Source organism: Astatotilapia calliptera, chromosome 16 (genome assembly GCF_900246225.1).
Source record: "Astatotilapia calliptera chromosome 16, fAstCal1.2, whole genome shotgun sequence".
NCBI lineage: Eukaryota > Metazoa > Chordata > Actinopteri > Cichliformes > Cichlidae > Astatotilapia > Astatotilapia calliptera.
In genome coordinates this window covers 25,633,944-25,647,624 of record NC_039317.1, presented here as the reverse complement: position 1 = coordinate 25,647,624, position 13,681 = coordinate 25,633,944, and the positions used below count along the sequence as shown (strand labels likewise).

General features: G+C 38.8%; 1 protein-coding gene across 1 annotated transcript; it reads left to right on the top strand.

Annotated features, from left to right (window-relative positions):
- Window positions 1-3,442: 3,442 nt before the first annotated feature.
- Window positions 3,443-7,377, top strand: LOC113008353 (serine/threonine-protein kinase pim-1-like). The gene is made up of 9 exons (XM_026145712.1): window positions 3,443-3,661; window positions 4,066-4,308; window positions 4,443-4,595; window positions 4,717-4,811; window positions 4,937-4,984; window positions 5,088-5,306; window positions 6,360-6,540; window positions 6,627-6,797; window positions 6,887-7,377. Exons 1-9 carry the CDS (start codon window positions 3,601-3,603, stop codon window positions 6,976-6,978), a joined length of 1,263 nt encoding a protein of 420 aa, XP_026001497.1. The 5' UTR covers window positions 3,443-3,600; the 3' UTR covers window positions 6,979-7,377.
- Window positions 7,378-13,681: the final 6,304 nt, after the last annotated feature.

The following is a 13,681-nucleotide window of genomic DNA, read 5'->3' as shown; positions in this document are numbered from 1 at the left end:
GAGTGAGTATCACTACAAAGATTAACCTACATTGGTCCTAATACCAGTTTGATATCAGCAAACACCGAGAGCATACATATGGCACCACAGCCATGCTATCGTTGCAAACACTGATAACAGCATAAATTGAATTAAATCAGGACTTGATGAGACATTTCGAGTATCACTAGAAATATTATAAACAGTTGTCTCCGTACCACAGTTTGCTATCAGTAAACACCAACGGCATTCATTGATGGCATAGCACATCCATGTTAGCAGTCTATAAACGATAGTTTAGCATATTAGCACAGGTATCAATAAAGGACTACCGTATTAAACACTTTTACTAACCTCAGGCAGACGGACAGGCGCTCTGCAGGTGGGATTGAGCGCCTGTAGTCGGTGTCTAGGCGGGCGATTCTTGGACCAACGCGGGACAGCAGGTCCTCAAACTGGGCGAGGGGAAGACGGCGATATCGCTGAAATCGGCCGTCATCCAGGCGCAGCTCCTGGAGCAAGTGTTGAAACTCACCAAACTGCTCACGCGTCTGGAGGACCTGATGGACCCAGGTACGGCGAGGACGTCCTTAACGCCGCTGCTCTGCTCTGCACAGTAAATAGAGAAGGGAGACTCTCTCTTCAAACGCTAGCTCGACAGCTGACAAAGATACCGGTCTGGCACAACTTCCTCCCACATTTCCGGTTCACGCACGTCAAAATATGCAATTTTGAGGCGCGATGGATTTTTCTTGGTCACGCGTTGAGGTGCGAATGTGCACGCGTCAAATTAGGGGCGTTTGGGGCGTTTTCGTTCGCGTCTATCGCGTTCAGTGTGAACACACCGTTAATGTTTTGCTTTTATTCCCCTTGTTTTTTAGTGTATTGCATTTATAAAATGAGGTTGCTGTTGTAAAATGTGTGACTTTGGCATATCCTTTAAGTGTGTGAGCTCTCATAAAAAGAAAAAAGAGATTTGTGGGATTAAAATATAATTGCATTTTATCATAAGAATCAAGAATCGCACTAACTGTACCATGACATAAAACATGTGGCATTTTACCCAGCTAACTATTTTAATTGGAATTATGTTTTGTAAAATATATTTTTTGTTTTTATTTTTTGTTTTTGAAGGCTCTGATAGGATGAATTTCTTAGACAACCAAGAAATTGAGGCACTAGTAGCTAACACTGTATTTTAAGCGAAAGCATAATTCTGGCAACCACTACCAATCAGCAATCAGAAAACAAAAATAAAAATAATGATGAGGAAAATGCAAATAGTTCATCCAATCTGGGAATCACATCAGCTTTAAGTAAATCATGCTAGCTCACTGCATGTGACAATCCCACCACCTCCTAACAACAGTATGTTGCTGTCATTAGAAGGACTACATTGTGTGATTATTTCAACAAGTGTCTGAATAAAATTTGACCAACTAATTTAGTTTGTGTGGCTATTTCTGTGTGTATAGATTAATAAAATGATTAGGTTCCATTCAGTAATCCAAATCAAGTGAGTAAACTTTGGAAATAAATCAAGAGAGGATACATACACATAATTCGGTAGTAGAACGACTTTTAGCAGCTATATCTTGAAGTAATCATTTTCTGTATGGCTTTATCATCTCACATAACTGTGGAGGACATTAGGCCCCTCTTTTAACAAAAGAAACTGTTTATTGGGCTTGATTGCTATTTAAAAGTCGGTGCTATTGTTCAGATATTTTTTCTTTTTTTTACAGCCCATTTTTTGTGCTTGTTGCATTACAGTTTTACTAAAGTAAATGACTCATTGTCTTGATACATGCTCAATCATCCAGGTAAGTACATCTTTTTTCTGTTAATATTTTTTATATGGACCAGCCTGTATCCTTATGATGTTAAGACTGTTAGATGAGCTGTTAGTGACACTGAGTTAGTCATGACTATGCTTTCTGTGTTTTTTCTCTCCCCTTTTGGTATCCTGTTCCTGCTGGATGAACCACTTCATCTGATGACTCCGCTGCGCTATCCTGCCTGGTAGATTCTCCTTGCTGCAGGTGTATGCTTCTGCCAGCTGGATGCTGTTACTGGATAGTACACCGTTCCAATGGCGCGGTAGGAACAAATTGAAACACACTAAAAGAAAAGGGTTATTGCTTAAAATTGTGTTTTAATAAATGTGTTAATGTTAATTAAGTGTTCATTGTGTGCTGGAGGTTCTACTGGTCCTATGGTGGAGCAGCTACTACCTCTCCTTTAAGAAACTTGCCTCTGATGGGATACAGATATTTGGGACACATTTCAATTCTTGTAAGGGTTTAAAAAATACACAAACTTGGAAGAGTTGGCTGGATTTGTACAAAATGAGATGGCTGGCAATGGAAAGATGCAATTCGATTGTTACATGTTTAACCCTTTAAAGCCGGTCGGAGCAGGCACGCTCTGTTTTGCGTAACTATTTTTAAATCCCTGTAGAACCGGGAACCGCGTAAGCTAGCGCAATAATTTTTTTTGCATATGAAACCAGAGTTGTACTTAAATCTTATGCCATCGGCTTGTCCTAGGTCATGGTTTCCTTACACATATAGCTTTGCAAAAATTGCATAAAAGCGCTTGCGGGAACAAAAACATAATATTCCAGAAACACGCTTTGCCGATCCGATCAGCTGTTCGTAACACTTCCCACATTGAAACAGACGTCAGCGCGAATGATCGCATGTCCACCATTTCCTTCCCGAAACCGGAAGTGACGTCATTTTCGCGGAAAATGTAGTTTTTTACTTGTAGGCCTTAAGAGCCTATACTGGTGTTTTTATAAGTCATGTTTGACTTTATGCTTTTCTGAATAGTTTCTGGGATGCTTAGAACTCGAATTGCACTGCTTAAAATAGTTTATTTTGATGCACATGCTGTTTTCTTTGCAAATTTGCATCATAGGATTGTTTTTCGTTATTCCTGCAGTATGTAAAAATTGGTGTATCTCAAAAATAAAACTATGAAGACACTCAAAATAAATTTCCTGTTGTTGTAAACTATTTTTTGCAACTTTTTTGTATTTAAAGTTTTGAGGGATAAGCCTCTTAAATTTCTCCAAGTAGAAATATATTTAAAAAAAACCAAAAACGATTTTCAATTTTTTTTGTAGTTTGTTGCACTTTTTTGCAATTAATGTAGTTACTATGGACTTAATGCATACATATTATTAAAATATGGGCTATAACAGTTGTATTGATGTATAGCAACTTGAAATGCTCCCAAAAATGGCACTACAGCATGTAAAAATATAAAGTAAGCTCTGGCGAACTTGGTTCTATGGTAGGTCTTAAAGGGTTAAACAAATAATGAAAGGATAATGAAAGAAAGTTTAATGTGAAATTACTGAATTATATGAAATATTATGGCTTTGTCTGCCAGAGTGTTTTTCTTTAAACTACTTGGGACACTGCCTTTTAGTGACATCACTAAAAGGCAAGGTTCTAATGTTGTGTTGCCATAGTCTCCGGAGTTTACTTTTAAAGCTCACTTACAGAACTGACTTATACAGCTTAGTTAGAAAAGTCAAGCATCCAGACATTTGAAGGACTATTCACTCATTAAGGTGACATTTTCTATTTTAAAAGTTCTCAAAAAATTCAGATGAAAAAGGAAACAAGAAAAGTTACGACTGAGGCAGATAAGAAAGATCCAGGAGATCAAAGTAAGTAAAAAAAAAAAAAATCCCCCAAATAACAGAATCGACATTTCTAACAATGTTGAGGCTCTGTGTATAAAACGATTCATTTTTAGAGGATTTAAATCCTGGTTTTGATTGAAACTAACCTAAGTGCAACATGTCTAATCAAAGAAAGGTTACTGGGGCACTTTGTCTTTTGGTAAAATAATGTGACAAGTTTATTCTTGGACTGAGCAGTGAAAACAGAGCAACAAGTGTCATCAGTATCTAGACTTAGTAGATGGACTCGTGTTGGTGTGTTTTTTATCAAAAGGATAAACTTGTTATTATATTGTAAGCAATACTAATTAAAAATTCAGTGACATCAAAATCCTTCTAGTCCTGATGTCGAGCGCTCTTTTTCACTAATGTGTTGTTGTTGTTTATAGATTGTAAGAGCAGGATGGCTAAAAGAAAGGCCAGTCCTGAAAAAACGACCCCCATAAAAAGAAGGAGGGTCACTGAGCAGGCTGGTCCTTCCACCAGCTCAGATGCTCATGTGGTCAGGGGAGTCAAGCGAAAGGTCCAACAAGATGAAGCGGGGACAGCCAACACAGCAAAGAAGCGTAAACTTCTTGACCATGTGAGCGGTGACAAGGGGCAGGCATCTTCCTGGTTGGACACTGGTAAAGGTAGGCTAATTAGTTGAGTGAGGGGTAGATTAAGTGTACATCTGGTTGCTAGTTTGAAGATATTAGTGTTTGGGAGATATTTGTGTCTATTATCTAATAAGCTGACGTGCTTTTGGTGTTTTCCACATCTGCAGACTGCAGCATAGAGATTTCAGAGAGCTGCAGTAAAAACAAAAAGGCTGGCAAAAGGAAAGCTGCGGGAGACACCAGGGACCCACCTAAGAAAAAGAAAGTGGACCAGGACAAAACCAAAACTGTTGCCAAAAAGTCAGTGGCTGAACAGAAACGTAAGTAGCAAGCAGCTTGGCTTTTATATTCAGGTGAAGAGCAAAATGAACATTTAGGGTACAGCAGAGAGTAATTTGTGTGACAGCTGTAGTAAAACCCAATTTGTGTTTGTCTGTTTAGGTGACTTCCAAGCGAGATACGTGGAGGAGCACCGGCTTGGAGAAGGAGGGTGTGGAGCAGTGTTTGCTGGCTACCGCATAAAGGATCATTTACCAGTAAGTGTTCAGATGGTGGTAGTAAGACAGGCAGTAACGCAGATAAGGGATAATATCGTAAGCTGTTTTACACCTTTAATTATGTCATACTGAGGAAATGCTCATCAATGCCCTGTGTCTTTTAGGTGGCCATCAAACACATCCCAAAGGGGAACGTGTACTGCAAAGTGAAGGTAAATATGCAAGACTTGAATTGCTTTTACATTAGTGGATTGCATGCAGCGTTCACCTGTGGAACGTCTGTGCCTCATCATCCACTTTGTTGAAATATTTCAGGATGATAACGGGAAGAATGTGTCAGTGGAAGTTGCCATCATGCTGAAGCTTGCAGCTGAAGCAGATGGATCAGTGGAAACATCAGCCCCAGTGTCTCTGTTGGAGTGGTTTGACTTTGGCAGAGAGCTGATCCTGGTGATGGAGAGACCTGTCCCCGCTGTGGACCTGGATAAATATATAGAAGAAAATGGAGGATTTTTGCCAGAGGACAAGGCCAAGGCAAGTTGACTTGCTTTAGAAGAGTCTTAGACTGTACATCATTCAATCAAAGCACAGAGTGTTAGAGAAACATTAACCCATTGATTGATTATTGTCTTTTTCATCGTTTCCAGGTAGGGCTGGGCTATATCATACCATTCACGGTAATACCGGGGTAATTTTGGGCAACGATAGGAAAATGAAATATCGCGATAGAATATGGGTAAAACGCGCATGCGCAGTGCCTTTGTTTACATACGCACATGGCGGTGACGCCGCATGAATTCTGGTTGTGTTTACTGACCTCAAAACGATGACGCACAATGAGAAGAGCGAAAGTGGATCGTTGAATGAAACGGATGAACCAGAACTGGTTTGTAAAAATGCTGCAACTTTAGTGGTGTGGAACTGGTTTAGCTTTCGTCCGTCAGATACACAACAAAGCACAATTTTTGGGAGCGAATGCTAGCGGGGCGTCGTTATTACCGTGTTGTTTGGAAAATACGGCACACTTAAAATCAATCCTTTGATTTTTCTGAAACTCGACAGTGCCCCTTATAATCCCGTGTGACTTATGTATGAATTCTGGTTGTGTTTACTGACCTCAAAACGATTTTATGTACACGGCGACTTTGCTAAGCTACAAAGCAGCACCGCTCGATGGATTGTCGGAGCATTACGGCTATCGTAGGCAGGCGCCTCGCGGAGTGATACGTACTGCACCTCAACATTATATTACCGTATTGTGTGTGTATAACCTCTTTTTAAGTTTTGTGGATATTATACATGGTTATGCTGAGGATATGTCGGCCAATTTCCACTGGAAATGCCTTTTGGTTTAACTGTCAGCAAGGAATTTGCACTGTTACATTTTTATATAACTTTAATGGACATAAAAAAACAGCTGCTTGTTTAAGTGAAAATACATTGATGGGGTTTTTTGCACTAATAGTTGTGGAGTTGTAAAGTATTTTGTCTAGTGTCAATTATATCGTCAGTTATATCGTTATCGCAACTTTTCAAATGTATATCTTGATAAATATTTTTGGTCATATCGCCCTGCTCTATTTCCAGGTCATTCTGAAGCAGCTGGTTGATGCTGCGAAGCACCTGGAGGATAAACACATCTTTCACCGGGACATCAAGAGTGAGAACATTCTAATTGAGACCGGCTCAGATGTACCGCGTGTTCGTATCATCGACTTTGGACTGAGCTGCTTTGTTAAGGAGCAGTCGCAGTACCGCGTCTTCTATGGTAACATATTCTGCTCTTGCTCTTCACAGATGTCACAATTTTCGCCTTTTGTTTTAGAAGAAATTGCAATTGTGTCTGTTTATTAGGTACAGAAATTTACTCCCCTCCCGAGTGGTACGGGCGCAGTTGCTACAGGTGTGGACCCACCACGGTATGGCAAATGGGAGTGGTTCTGTACGAAGCGCTTCATGCGGGAGACTTTAACACCACGAGCTTCCTCAAAAAGCGCCTGAAATTCAAAAGACATCTGTCCAAAAGTAAGAAAACGTCACACTTCAAGACTGACTGATGGCTTGGACCACTGGAACTATCATCTTCATGTTTTTTCTCTTTCCTTTCTTTCCAGACTGCCGGGATTTCTTGGACGCGTGTTTAACCAAAGTCCCGGAGACGCGGCCGACGCTGGAGGAGCTACAGCATCACACGTGGCTGAGATAAGCATATCACACACACACACAAACACACACAATTCAGACGTTATCATTTATGTGTGATGTATGAATTACCTTGCTTTTTTTCAGGAAATAATTTTTTTAATTGGCCCACTTTAAATTTCAGTGTTTTGGAATTCCTGTAACCCCCCCAGCCATCCCAGGAAAGGGGATCTCTCTTTGAATGGGCTTTCCCGAGGTTTCTTCCCGTCAATCTGGCCCCCCCAGGGGAGTTTTTCCTCGTCTTCATAGAGAGCTTGGGCTGGGTCAGGAGCTCCATCAAAACTGTCTTTATTTAATTACTCTAATGTAATCATATACTTTAAAGTAATCAAATAAAAGACAGTAAAAATCTGAAGACTTGAAGTAAACTTCCATTAAAATAAAACTTGTTTAATTCATCTTTGCTGAGGATACTGTGTTATTACTATTTCAAGGATTGTATTTTACCTACGATGTATTTTGAAAAGTAAGAAAATTAAAAGGTAAATCAGGTTCAGGTATATACAAAGAAAGTCACGCTACCACTGCTCTGGAGACTTCCATCTGTTGCCCTAACCCCCAACCAGTATTGACAGATTTCCTGGTTCTAGCAGAGGTTGCAGCAGTTTTTCCTTCCCACTGTTGCTGATTGTTTGCTCATAGTGGGCTGTCTGATTGGTGGGATTCTTTCTCTAATATGGTGGGTTCTCTACCTTACGATGTAAAGTGACGGATGTGATTTGATGCTATAGTTACGATTGAATTTATTTGTTAATGTCCGTTCAAGAAAGTTTGATATTTCTTAATATCCGTCTATGCTCAGTGTGAACTGTGAGCTGTTTGACTGATCACCTAATGTGTGACAAAAGAATGCGCTGTGATGCTAATGACAGTCTGCGCTCTCTTACCTGTCTGCAAAGGTTGGCCATAAAATTACTGCTGCAATTTATCGGAGATGTGCAGAAGCAGAGGGAATTTACCGGATTTAAAAATGATGTAATTCATGCAATATTGGTTAAGCTACTGTTAAGACATAACGTAATAATTTAACAAACTGTGTTTATTTATTTATTTCTATAAATATTTCTATATATATATGTGAATTCCACATTTGTTTATTGTACTTTCATTAATGCATGTCCGTTCACTGAATTAGTCAAGTCAGGTGTGACTTTTTAAAAACAGAACCACTGTTGTTAAGCTTTATGCAACAGTTGCCCTAGATTAACAGTATTGGTGATTTCAAAATATGTTTTTATGTTTCTGTAATAGTTAGATCAAAAGTATAATGCTTAAAATTAAGGAGCTTGGAAAGAAAAGCGTCTGGACTTCCTTAAGTTGCTTGAAGATGTTTCACCTCTCATCCGAGACGCTTCTTCAGTCAAATGGCGGAGAGTCCCATATTTAAACCCAGTGGGAGTATCCCCCCAAAGAGGGACAAAGGACCCCCTGATGATCCTCTACCTAATCACATAAGCCAAGGTGTGAAAACAGGTGTGGGTCACATCAGCCAGGGTTTCAGGTGAGCTCATTGTGAAACCTGGCCCCACCCTATCATGTGGTATCAGAGAAACTCAGAAGAGTTTTCTCCAAGCACGACATCCCAGTACATTTCAGTCTCAGCAACACACTCAGACAAAAACTGGTTCACCCGAAAGACAAAACTCCAAAACACAAACTTAACAATGTGGTGTATGCTGTACAGTGCAGCGAGGAATGCCCAGACCTCTACATTGGAGAGACCAAACAGCCACTTCACAAGCGCATGGCACAACATAGCAGAGCCACCTCCACAGGACAAGACTCAGCAGTCCATCTGCATCTAAAGGACAAAGGTCACCCACAGGACAGATGGTTTGAAAGAGGAGTGAAAGAAGCCATCTATGTCCACTGTGAGTGACCATCTTTAAACAGAGGCGGGGGTTTACGACACCAACTGTCTGCCATCTATAATCCAGTTTTGAGATCCCTTCCCAGACGTCTTAACACCCACTCACACCCTGGGCTGTTTGACCTCAGGAAATCACATGATAGGGTGATTTCCTGATCACCCTATCACATGATAGCTCACCCGAAACCCTGGCTGATTGTGACCCACACCTGTTTTCACACCTAGGCTCATGTGATTAGGTAGAGGATCATCAGGGGTCCTTTGTTCCTCTTTGGGGGGATACTCCCACTGGGTTTAAATCTGGGTCTCTCCACCATTTGACTCTTAGAACTGAAGAAGCTTCTCGGATGAGAGGTGAAACATCTTCAAGCAACTTAAAGAAGTCCAGACGCTTTTCTTCCCAAGCTCCTTAGACTACGATGACCTGGATGACTGAGAACCTTCACAGACAATGCTTAAAATTAACATTTTACGAAACAAACAGAAAACATTTTAAAGCACAGCATTATTTTTTATGAAGATGCCACATTACATTCAATTACTTTCATTCCTGAACAAAAATAAATATAAAGGTTAAGTGGTTAAATTAGTCTCTGACTTCTCAGAAAAGTCCAATTTCAGCTATAAAAAACATAAATATTTGTTTTTATGACAAATTATCTTCTAAATTTGTTAGGCACTGTATGTGAACCATTTTCCTAATTAATAGAAGATAAAGTTGATAATGATGAAAACCTTTACCATTCACTAATACACTGAAATTCTACATTAGACTTAGTCATTTCATGTAACACACAAACAAGGCTTGACCCGTCACTGTGCAAACTGGAGAAAGGACGTGCTTGGACTTGAACCTCACATTTCCACTGTTTGCTGTAATTTTTATGTTTTGGTGGTGTCTTTCCTGGGAGGCTACATGGAAATCATTTTCGAATCTATATTTTTGAATAGTATTCTCATCCCTGAATGCTCTTAAAACATGAATTTATTAGACCACAACCCAATGTAATCCCATCTAATCCATCATTTTATTACTGATGACACACACGAAAATATTAATTAGCTGGGTGTTATAATTTTGTGAAAGTAATTATATAAAAAAGAACATGTTTTTCACTCTATTTGGAAAGATAAGAGGTACAAAACCCCGCAGCTAGTTCAGGGTAATTTCAGTGCATTATGGACAAACTGAGCTATATTAAAAAAAGGGAAAAAAATCATTATCGCTGTTTAATGAACATCCATTGTCATCCTGTGAGTTTAATATTTATACAATGTAGCAGTGATAAACAAACACTAAGAAGATTACAGATGATTATTTTTCTCTACTTTGTTTCCTTGTTTAAAAGACTATGCTTCCACAGTGTATGCTCATGACTGCACTGAATAAATTAAACAATAAAATGTAAAAATAAAGCTGTTTTTGCATGAACGTGAGTGACTCATTTTAGATAACAAACAATATTCATGTTGATCAGTGAGCTGATGTCATTAATGACATGGGAAGCATAAAGCAGTCAATCTACAAAAAAATATAAAGAAGTAATGGTAATTAAACATATGAGATGAGATTATGTATTAGGGAAATTTTTTAATATGTTAAACACTCACTGCATTTGTCTAAGAGAGAGTCTATCCTTGAAAGAGAATTGACATGCCATCGATGTTAGTGGACTCTTCGTGTTTTTGGCAAGAGAGTTAAATCCCTAATCAGTGATGACACTGAGAGATAGCCTGAGGCTTTATCGGGAACAATTAGAAGGAGACTGAATTTTTAAACTCAATTAACAACACCGAAATGAGTGTGGCAGAAAGTGCCACATTGGAAGATAACTTTCTCTTACTGCATGTGAATTATTCAAGGAGGATTTTTTTTCTTATAATATCGATTATTTTTGATGGAAACTGTAAAAGGTTATTATGGAGGTCTTTGGGGAGTTTCAGAATAAATGAAAAATGTGCCGTGGACATTGAATTAATCTTGATTATAACGTTGCTACAATGACCTGTGAATGGGGCGGTCAGTATTTTTTTTTTTTTACTACATTCACTTCATTCCCTGTTGAATGGACTTGAATTTAATCGTGATTACATTTACAGTCAGACAGTTAGAAACTGTTCTGTATGAGAGATGTCAAAGTGTAAAAAATGCTGCTTCGTGATCTACTATTAGGCTCTTTTTATGACAAATCTTAAGCAGCATTAACTTATGCACCCACTACAAAGACAACATATTTCTGAGCGACTGAGACCTAGAAATTTATCAGACAAGCGTTAAACTTTTAAGCTTTAATTAAAGACACCATCAACAAATGCAAAAGGAAAATTGACCCACGTAAAAGTTGATGAGAAGCAACAGAGAGAACATCATTGTGTTATAGGCCCTTATGTACTTTATTAGATTATTTAAAAAAAAAAAATCAACATGCTGTAGTAATCTTCGTGTTATTGTTATACTGAGAGCGTGTATCCTGTAAAGAAGGCAGGATTGTGGTTTCCTGCAGTGCGTTTTTTGCCCTGCTGTTCTGTGTCTGGTAGAATTATAATTTAGACAGATTTACACACAGTGTGACACACATACAGATGAGTGCAGTTTAGTGATTTCTAAGATATTAGTGAGTCTGCATGTGCCCTCCAGCTAGCTGAGCTGACAGTATTGTATGGTATTCATTTGAAGTTCAAAGGGTCACAGGATGTATATAAAAACAAACAAACAAACAAGTGTGGATCACCCAACTAAAGCAAAAAAGTCTAACAATCTAAGAACTCATCAATCATTGTGTTTTTTCCTTGTGTGCAGTTTGCCATGTCAACTAATTCACAAGCTAATGTGTCTGGACTCTGTTTACAAAGTCCAGACACTGACATGCTGCATCATTGGTAGTTTAGCTCTTCTGAACTTCACAGGAAACTCAGTGTGCTTTTAGAAACCAAGTGTTTATACATGAGTTATTCATGTTTTGCCACCGATGGTGTCTGATGCATGAGTGTTGTCACTGTGACTGCTCATTTTTCGGTTAAAGCTTAAGCGCTTAATGTGGCCTTGCTGGAACGATACTTGGAGAAATCAACACTTTTACCACCACTGCTTTCATATGAATGAATGATAAAATATTATTGATATCAGGGGTGTTATTGTTTCTGCTTTAGTCACCTTCTTAGTCATCCTAACCCTCTGTTACTGATCAGATTTCTGTGTGAGACAAAAAAAACGTATACAAGCAATGTTTGTATTAGAGATGGCACGATACCACTTTTTTATGTCCGATACCGATACCGATATCATAAATTTGGATATCTGCCGATACCGATATGAATCCGATATAGTGTTTTTTAATCAACAAAACTGTTTTTTAAAATATCTTGCTGCATTTTGCAAGTCTGCAAGTTCATACTCAAGTTTAAAACAACAACTACACTAAAGCTATTCTGTTATACCTGTATACAAAAAAAATATTTCATAGTTCAGCAATACTGATCAATCTAATAAACTTAGACCTACACCATCCTCCCTATTCTGGTATTTTAAAGAGTACTTAGCGTAAATATTAAGCAACCTAACTAATAGGGTTCCAACTCCCAGCAACAACAAAATTAAATAAATAAAAAATGGGGAACCACCCCTCACGCGCCACCTCATGATGCTTAATCGACGTAATCAACCTTAATTTGATGCAGTGTGAAAAAAAAATGCACAGAAATCAATTATTTTTCAAGAAATATTAAATAGATTCAACATCTTTCTTCAACAAAATTGCAGACTGCACAGATGGTACCTTCCCAAAGTAAAAAGTACTATAGCTTACTAGGGTATATATATATTAGACTTAATAGTCACTATATACAGTAATTGACTTCTATTCATTTTACATCAAATTAAAACTTTGGGTGTCAGATAATTATTTATTAAAAGCTAGACATTTTAAATGAGAATAAGAAAGAAAAGTATGTCTTTGTGCCCCCTTTTCCCAGTTAATGCCCTATCGGCCCCCCTGGCTAAACTTTGTTAGATCCGCCCCTGCACAGTTACCAGCCGTCAGCTACGTAGAAAAAGATCCTGGTGTAGAAATTAATATTAAATAAATTCTAACAACAGCTTATCAAGCTTAAACGTGCTGCTGTTGTTCAGCCGCTGGTTTGCTCTTTCTGGTGCAAAGTGGACCAAAAACAAACGAGAGACGGACTCGCGACAGAAAAGCCGATCAGCTGATTTAAGCAGTTTCACGATTGAAGTAGCAGCCGGAGAGCGAGAGGCAGTCGCTTGTTAAGCTTAACGTGGGAATGCTTTACAAACATTCAGAGATGGACTTACACACTTGCTTTACTTCTCTCGGGGATAACTTTGTCGGAGATGAAATGCCAGGTTGCTAGCGAAGCTCCACATGCTATCCAGACCACCGACAGGTCCTGCATGCCACAGCTGCTCTATCACGTGATGCATACGTTCTGAGGTGAGTTACGGCGTGTTGCAAGTTTTGTGAGGTGCTTTCGTGATATTTAATGGATCGGATTACATTTTTTATTTTTCTCCGATATCCGATCCAGTAATTTAGGTCAGTATCGGACGGATACCGATACGTAATATCGGATCGGTCCATCTCTAGTTTGTATTATCTTTCATTCTGAATACTGTTTGGAAACAGCAGAAAAAAAGGCCCCAGTTCTACAGTCCAGAGTTTGATTTCATCATCACTGTTGTGCAATTCCCTGTTGTCAGTAAAACATGCCAGAATTGATAAGAATTAATAAGCTTGGAGACGTACAGTTCAGATGGGTTAGAAAATTTGGCATCAAGTTGAGATTTGACATTCTGCATTGTGACACTTATTTGTCACTG